The 8,901-nt window shown below is 41.3% G+C and overlaps 1 protein-coding gene across 1 annotated transcript; it reads left to right on the top strand.

Moving 5' to 3' along the window:
• Positions 1 to 2,596: 2,596 nt before the first annotated feature.
• LOC117865745 (uncharacterized) lies at positions 2,597 to 6,789 on the top strand. The gene is made up of 11 exons (XM_034749989.1): positions 2,597 to 3,129; positions 3,240 to 3,315; positions 3,657 to 3,742; positions 4,192 to 4,285; positions 4,352 to 4,428; positions 4,516 to 4,643; positions 5,119 to 5,190; positions 5,366 to 5,436; positions 5,755 to 5,830; positions 6,056 to 6,199; positions 6,373 to 6,789. Exons 1-11 carry the CDS (start codon positions 2,767 to 2,769, stop codon positions 6,410 to 6,412), a joined length of 1,227 nt encoding a protein of 408 aa, XP_034605880.1. The 5' UTR covers positions 2,597 to 2,766; the 3' UTR covers positions 6,413 to 6,789.
• Positions 6,790 to 8,901: the final 2,112 nt, after the last annotated feature.

Here is an 8,901-nt window from a genome sequence, read left to right as displayed (position 1 = left end):
AATTTACCCTTTCGGAACCTTAAGATCACTAAAATACAACATAGACATACTGACCACTAGATAACATAACAATCGGAGTGAGATGTTTTTCTTTTTAGTAATCCAAACTTGCTAAGCTTAGAACGAACAACCTCTATCTTCCTCATCCCCTCTTCCTCATGGTGCATCGTTAGTAAATAGTCAATTAGTTTTTTTTCTCCATTTTCAATACATCAACGAAATGTTGTAAGTATTGCATCGATGAAAATTTAAAATTAATTCTATACGCAGTTATGTTTAAATCATATATTTTTTAATTAAAATAATCTCTACATACTCTATATTGTTTATGAATGACATTGATACAGTAAAAGGACTTGTCCAAAAGCTCAATCTTCAATTTGAAATGGGATTGGTGAATTAAAAAACTCTTAATTTTGTTGCAAATGCAATCAAAACTAACATTTTCTTCTATTATTTTATCCATCTAAATGTTGTCTCAACATATCTCATATCCCTTTAAATTATTAATATGTGGAAATAATTAATGTGGTGACATTGATTAAATCATATGTATTTCTTTGTAAGTGAAGTTTCTTGGGTACGATGAAGAGTTATTTATCTTATGTTCCCAAACATTTTGTGACACATGAGGTTCTGTTTGCTTATGTTGCTTCACCTTAGATCGAGAAACATGTCAAGAAGTTCCATAAGATATTTGTGAAGTAGTATGAGTTGGAAAAGGTCAATGTTACTCCTATTTTGTAGTTGAATATTTCTCTGTTCATGATGGTTTCACAAACCAAGTTGGATAAGGTCATTCTTACTCTATTTTGTTATCGAATCTTTCTTTCATGATTGTTTGGTTAACAGCAGAACACAAATCTTGCATTTATTGATGATGAAGAAGAAATGAATGACTTGTCCTCTATGTTATAATGTTTTCCCAATGCTTTGACATCTATTTGTTTTCAAAGGATATGCCATTTGTAGAAGGCATAGAAAAAAATCAACGAGTATGAGAAGGCAATGACTTCTTGGGATACTGCATTTTTGTAAGTCTCCTTTCTAATAAATTGGGTAACATTGTTGTACTAGAGGATTAGCACCAGTAGCAAAAATACCCATAAAAGGCTTTCTATGTCCGCTTCCCCAGTGCCGCTAATCCAGAAGTCAGTTCATCTCCCCGGAAAATATCATGCTTCTTTGTCCGTGCCATCGCAGGTGGGTGATGCTGGCGAAACTACAACGACTGCTTTTGCTACTAGTGCGGAAGCATATTCGACTGTAGATGATAATCACTATCAAAGTATTGTCAAAGCTTCACTATATATAACCTTTTTGTGATGACCGCCCTAAAATCAATGCCATAAGGATGTCGAATATTTAGCACAATGAAATCGTTGGTTAAGTTTTTAAGTTTAGCAATGTTAGGTCTCTCCATTCATATTGAGTTTGTTTTTAAGTTGGGCGAATTGGAGCATGTAGAAGCCACAATATTTTCAATGTATCTTTGCACACGCATGTTTCTAGGGGCGTGCAGTTCGTGTGACGGTGCATGACCTCTAACAAAGCATCAATGCAGCCCACTATTTCTTAGCCTAAACAAAACATAGGTCTCTTTTCGTAGCATCTAGCTCAAATAAGCACAGATATCCCCACAAAACCTACCGTCGTCTCCGGCGTCTGTTCGTCATCAAAACGGGAAATAGTGGCCCCCATCCCTGACTCCATTAGGTACACTGAAACCCATCGAGGCCTCAAGTTTACACACCAACGATTTACAAAACAATGATCTTACAATTTGTTCATAAAATAATATGAATCAATGAACAAAGCAGCAAGGGTATACAGGGGGCGTTTGGTTCTTCGAGCTAAAGTTTAGTCCGTGTCACATCGAATATTCGGAGACTAATTAAAAGGACTAAATATGAGTTAATTATAAAGCACAGATGGAGGCTAAACGGCGAGACAAATCTATTAAGCCTAATTATTTCATCATTAGCAAATGGTTACTGTAGCAGCATATTGTCAAATCATGAACTAATTAGGCTTAATAGATTCGTCTAATGGGTTTTGTAAATAGTCTATATTTAATACTTCTAATTAGTATCTAAACATTCGATGTGACATTCGGAAGCTAAACTTTAGGGGGAGAACCAAACACCCCATAGTATCCAAACTTCCAATTAACCAAAGCTGACCGAGTCAGAAAGGATGCATCGATACATAGAAGAGCAAATCTTCAAGAACTATGACTACAGTGAAAATTTTAACTTCGTATCTACAAATTAGCACCACGTACAAGAATTCAAGGCACACACTCATCTGGTTGCCCCGCGGGAGGGGGGGTGCCCCTGCCCTCTACAAATTTCAGGCCTCACTGGTGGAGATGCTGCGTGAAGAGAATGGAGCGGGCGAAAGCGAAACTGTGTCACGCCCGGCCGCCCGGGAGGCTGGGAGGGAGTGTGTCATGTTAACCACTCGGGTCTCGAGTGACGGCTAAAAATGAAGGCGCAGCAAGCGCCGGTGCCCAGTCCGGCGCACACCCCACACCTCACAAGTCACCGGCGTCTCACACCCACAAAAAGGTCACAAGACGAAGGAACTGGCCGGCCCCACACCAATCCTCCGAATCTTCGCTCGCGTGGCTCGTCGCCGCTGCGCCACCCGAGCGGGGGCGCTCCGCTTCCTCCGCGGCCACATTTCGGCCGACGGGATCCACCACCACCACGACCACCCGAGCCATCCGAGCACCACCAACGCAGCGACCCACCGGCCGCTGCCATGTCGCGCTGCTGCCCCTGCGCGACCTCCTCCTCTCCCGCCCTGTTCCTCCTCCCCTCCGTTCCCGCCTCCTCCACTTCCAAAACCACCAGCACCAGCACCACCAGGGTTGCATCCTCCCCGTGCGGTGGCGCCTTCAGCTGCGGGAGCGGGAGGCTGCGGTGGGGGACGGGACCGAGAGGCAGGTACGCCACGGTCGCGGCGAGCGGCAAGGATGGGAGTGGTACGGCGGAAGAGGAGAAGGGAGAGGGCGACCCGGGGTTCAACCCGTTCGGATTCGTGACGGACAACCCCTCCAGCCGCAGCGCCATCCAGCTTCCCGCGGTTCCCGCCGAGGACGGCAATGTCGGCCAGATGCTCTACGTAATGCCTCATGCCTCGCTTCCTCTCCTTGTGGTTTATCCTTCTAATTTCAGATCAATGAACCATACGTATTCAACCGTTTGACTAGTGACTCGCCTTGTTGCGTCCAGAGGATCGAGGACAAGGGGAGGGACTACGGTTCGTATGTGAGATCAGGAGAGTTTAAATGGTTCGTGAGGGAAACAGGTACTATTCGTTCATCTTTTTCTTCGTGGTCAGGAAGAACATTGCATGATAGATTGGATACACTTGATGACTTGGTGCCAGACCAACAAAGTAGTACTACACTCTAACACTCCATTAACGCAAATGAGATGCAATATGACTCTGTGAAGCTTTACAATGGGAAGTGAAAACAGAGTTTTTCTCTTTCTTGTAGCTTTAGGTGCTATATCAGTTCATCCATTAGTTTTATTGCTGAATGAAATGAACCAAAGGACGGCAACCACAACCCTCATTAATAATTAACCTTGGATAAGCAAAACACACGCAATTGTTGGTCACATGTGTTTGCTGATACATTGTAGGCTCATCTGATGCACGACGTGGGACTATCGTGTTCCTTCATGGGGCTCCTACTCAATCATTTAGTTACCGCGTGGTTATGGCTCAGGTTAGCTTCACTGAACTTGTACACCGTTGGTACCGCACATTATTCAGCAATAAATTGGGTGCTAATTCTGACAGTTTATTTGCAATTTTCTTACTTAGGAAGGCATATGCAAAAGTTCGTTAGAAGAGTTACTTTCCATTGTCATATGCAAAAGTTCATTAGAAAAATTTACAGTGTTACACGGACATGAATTATTTTTGTTTTGATTTTGCAAACCAGATGGCTATACTTCCATACGCTATTGAAACCGAAACCAACAGCAACAAAATATGTTGTTTGCTTCCCTTCAAAAAAAATCTTGTTTGCTTTTGAACATTGTTGTCGTCGACTCCCATAAAAATCTAAGGACCCTCATGTTCAATCTAATAATAATAATATGATTATTGACCACTCTGCTGCTTTTGTTTTGTCAATCATTCCATCCCCTAAGTAGCTGTTGAATTTAAAAGATGGCAGATGCTGGCTACCACTGTTTTGCACCTGACTGGCTTGGATTTGGGTTCAGTGAGATGCCACAACCCGGATATGGATTCGACTATAAAGGTCAGTAAAATTTGTGTTAAACTAGAGGAATTTCCTAAAGACTCATGTATGTCGTATCATTTGCAGAGGAGGAGTTCCATAAGGCATTTGATGATCTTCTTGGTACTCTAAATATTACTGAGCCCTTCTTCTTAGTTGTCCAGGTACAGTGTGAAACTTTCAGAAAAATCATGGTCTGGAGAAATCCTCATTTCTCAATATAGCAAATTTTTTCTTTAATTTCGTTGCAGGGATTTCTTGTAGGTTCTTATGGGCTGACATGGGCACTGAAGAACTCAAGCAGAGTCCTTAAGTTGGCAATCCTTAACAGTCCACTTACTGTTTCTTCTCCAGTTCCTGGATTATTTCAGCAGCTAAAGTTAGTTATTTCTATTCAGCTTGGTTTCTCACTCTCAGTAGTTATCCGTTCTTCTCCCATATACTGGATTCAACCTATATGTATGCTTTAGTAGATTTCAAACACATGGGTTCAAAACTTGTGTATCTGTGATATGAATAGGAATATAATCATATGAAATTTTGCATGTAAGTTTGACTAAAAATATGCATTTGAGCTCTTCTATTTAGTTGTCATTTTTTTTATGTTAATGGTTGCAGTATACTACTCTATGTCGAGGTTGATTAAGTTATCTGTTTTATTTAGTAAACTAGTGTAACACATTCATCTTTCCCCGTATAATATTGGCTAGAGTACAAATGGACTGAGTATTGTGACCCATTTTCTAGTCATGATTTCTCACTTACGTTGTGGTTGATGTTCTTCTTTTAGTTTTTGCAGTCAATATTTTATTTATATAACTATTTAACTGAACAGAAGGAATCTTTCAATGCAGGTGGCCACTCTTTGGTGAATTTACTTGTCAAAATGCTGTTTTGGCTGAGCGTTTCATTGAAGCAGGTAGCGCGTATGTATCCTTATCGCACAAAAACTGTTCGTTGTGCCTATTTGCTTCTTGCTGTAGTGCATGTTGCTTGAAAGAAGAATAAAGTTTGGTTTGTTGTCCATACGATGCAATTTTATACTATTCATTTTGCACAGTAGCTTAAAATGATCCATTTTGTCCTCCATTTATTTGTCAGCTATGTGCTGAAACTGGAAAAGGCTGATGTATACAGATTGCCGTATCTATCCAGTGGTGCACCTGGATTTGGTGAGTTCTTACTCCCAAGCAGTATATTTCCAACACTTTATATGCATTGCTTTGCCATTCAGTTCGATGTACTTTCCCAATAATGAAAGGAACTTCAGAATACTTGAATTAATTATTTTATGTCAGTTGGCACCATGCAATTGCCATAAATGAATGTCATCATGCACATCCAGAATTATCTGCTGTGTTGTCTATGAGCATTTCTTTCAGAACAAATATAGTAATCTAATTGCAGAGTTTCTATGTTTTTGTGAGATTGTAAAATTTCTAGTTGCTACAATTGTCTGGTAATTTTGACTTGTTTGCCTTTTCTTTTAGCTTTGCTTGAGGCTGCCAGGAAGGTCAACTTCCAAGATGTACTAAGTAGAATTTCGGCTGGGTTTTCATCCAACAGGTAGATTTATCCAAAAAACCAAGCATCCATGTTCATTACGCATTCTAGCCTCTGATCTAATTCAGACAGGCAAGACTTTGATTTATTATATACGACCTTGGAGTTTGTAGTAGCACTCAGCAGCATCAGAAAATTCATTCTGAATATGAGCAATCAATAAAAGGCACCTAAACCTGCGACATTGTGTTCTTGTTCTGAAACGAAAAAAACATTATCTTGTTGCAGTTGGGAAAAACCAATACTGCTCGCATGGGGAATATCTGACAAGTACTTACCACTGTCGGTAGCAGAGGAATTCAAGAAAGCTAATCCAGATGTTGTAAAACTGGAGGCGATAGAAGGAGCTGGTCATATGCCGCAGGAGGACTGGTACTTGTTTTCAGGAGCTTGATGGTTTCAGTCCGTTTATGTTATATACAGTTTCTGCACGAATCATAAACCATACATATTTTACTGATACCATGCTTTATGTCTACATCCACTGACCTTCAGACATCGGTGACCATTATGCTGATCCTTGACATCTCTCGCATGTTCCGCAGGCCAGAGAAGGTCGTGAAGGCCCTGATATCCTTCCTGTAAAAGTAGGCAAAGATCACAAGGCCATCTGCCATGTCTTCGCTGCTTCCACTGTCTGATTCCATTGTGCCGTGAATTGCTTTGATTCGGTGGTGCGTGACACATTGTTACAGGGCTCCACTACGGCACGTTGCGAAAGCATAACATGCGGAGATCATGATAAATTTATAAAAGTTAAAATTCAGTAAGGTATATAAGTGATCATAACAGTGTTTCTCGTGCTTATAAGAGCTAAGCCATACTTTTCGCGCATTCTGTTGTTAACCACAGCATTTGGTCAGTGTTCACACCTGTACAGTTGGTATCATGGTATGTAACCCTTTGTAACATGTGGTATATATTTGCACCAAGAGTAAATACAAACGACATTCATTTCTCAAGTTGTTCATTGTCTGCTTTGCTCGATGGTAGTGACGGAGCCAGAATAAAAACTTTGGGTTGCCAATCAACAACATTTTGAAATTAAGTGAGCCAAATAAAATTTATGTTTTTTTTTGGAACTTTTGTTCTGCAAAAAGGGTGTGAGCAACACATGATTAGGCTATAGGAATTTTTAGTGAATTGATGCTTTTTTATGACACAAGAAAATTATTATACTTAGTTTCTATGAACAGCGCTCGGGGTGTATGCAGTTTTTTTTTTGTCGGCCTGGCAATTTTTTTCTAAGGCTCACCTGTTAAGGGACCACATATGCAACTGCTGAGGAACGTGTTTTTAGAGGTTTTGATAGGTGGGAATGATAAGATTTATGATTTTGAAGATAAATGATAAAAATCGGACCACCTTATAGTTAAGGAATAAAAATAGAAATAATGTATTTCTATTTATGTACACATCTTTTGTCGTGTTATTGTGTAGAGCATAGGAGCCTCGGTCCCCTTTGGCAGTTTGGCGCCCTCCGTCCCTGTTCGACGGTAGCATCATTCCTGTCACATTGGCACTATAAAGTTTTTCTCCACGAGCGTCCCGTTGAGATTCCCAACGTCGATGGTTCGCGCCCTTCGCTACATGCCGGCCACAGTGGTAAAGGACCTTACATGAGCACGTTCAGAGTTTGCGACCACAAAAATGTAAAAATAAATGGCTCCCAGTCTCAACCCATACACTATACCGGACGGTTTCCATACTTGCATTGCTATTATATAGACAGTAGTCATAGAAATTGTATCCTTACGAGTAGTTTTATTCTAAACAAATTCTTATCCAATCACCTCTTTTTCTCTCCATATCTACCATTTTTCACTAATTGTTCTCGCGATGAACCGGTTTATTATTGCATGAGAACGGTTTACTTCTCTCTCCTCCTCAACTCTATGGACACATCATTATTTTATTTATACAACGTCCTTAACCATCCCAGTCATTCCACTAGAACTTCTCTTAGTGCATAATTATCTAATTTGTTGTTTAAATAATAAAGGATTCTGAGTTTGCCATGACAAGTTATGTGGGTACCACTCTAGAAAGCGCTTTGTGGAGCGTTGCGGCAATGATGTGCTATTTCCTACTGATTGGTTCGAATTCCTTAGGGCAATGTGTGTAGAGTTTGCAGCCTTGTTGCACCAAGTCTCCTGTTTGCAAGAAAGTTCTTTTTACAAGAAGACCGCAGGAAGGTTGTTTCTTTCCTTAGATGGCTTGAGTCATGTTAGCATTCTTCTACTTGTGATACTAGCTAGATGGAGTTTTATTTTCTCAATCATTTCTTCTAGAATGAGCATATACAATTATGATTGTGAAAAGAGTAAGAAAGGCGCAAACCCTAGCTCAATCGACAGGTTTATGTTAATTACCTCCAAGATACCTTCTGAAAACTGGAATTCGAGCAGGCACATTGTTTATGAGCAATTAAATCCAAGGAGATTCATGCTATTGCCAACACTATCACCTTTTCATTGTAAGGATTTTGATTGAGGGCGCAGTTGCCTCAACGACTGAAGAGGTGGCGCTCCAAATCTTAGGGTCCCTTCTCCACCTCCAAGCAGCTGCCGAGCAGCGGCGTGCACTCCGGCAGCTAGTGACAAAGATCGAACATTTGCTAGCTGTTCATGGTGCATTTGCGCTCTATATGATTTTGATTGAAAAGAAAGATCTATATGTCAGTTACATTGATAAATGAAGATATATCTTTTAATTTCTTGGCATTTTTCGAAACCTAGGATCTAATTTTTTTCATTCAGCCCCTAGTACGTTCCTAGGTAGATCGAGTGTTGTTGCCACCCAGTCACCAGGAAACTGGGATTCGTCCACGTCCTGACGTGCGTGACGTCCACCCACACACAATCAGACGACGAACCAACACAAATCCAGAGATCTCTTTTACTCGACGTCGCCTGTTGCCGTGGGGGTCGGTGGGCAAGGCGGTTTCCGGCCCTGGGCCGGGCGCGCGTACTACGTGCTCCGCTAGGTAACTCGCGGTTGTGTGTGTGGAGGCGATCGGACGCCAGTGCGCGCCGCCCGCCGGGTGCCTCGCTCGGAGAGTCAGTGCAGTGCAG

This window comes from Setaria viridis, chromosome 7, assembly GCF_005286985.2.
Source record: "Setaria viridis chromosome 7, Setaria_viridis_v4.0, whole genome shotgun sequence".
NCBI lineage: Eukaryota > Viridiplantae > Streptophyta > Magnoliopsida > Poales > Poaceae > Setaria > Setaria viridis.
Note: the sequence above shows the minus strand (reverse complement) of the source record. Positions and strands in the feature narration are given on the sequence as shown.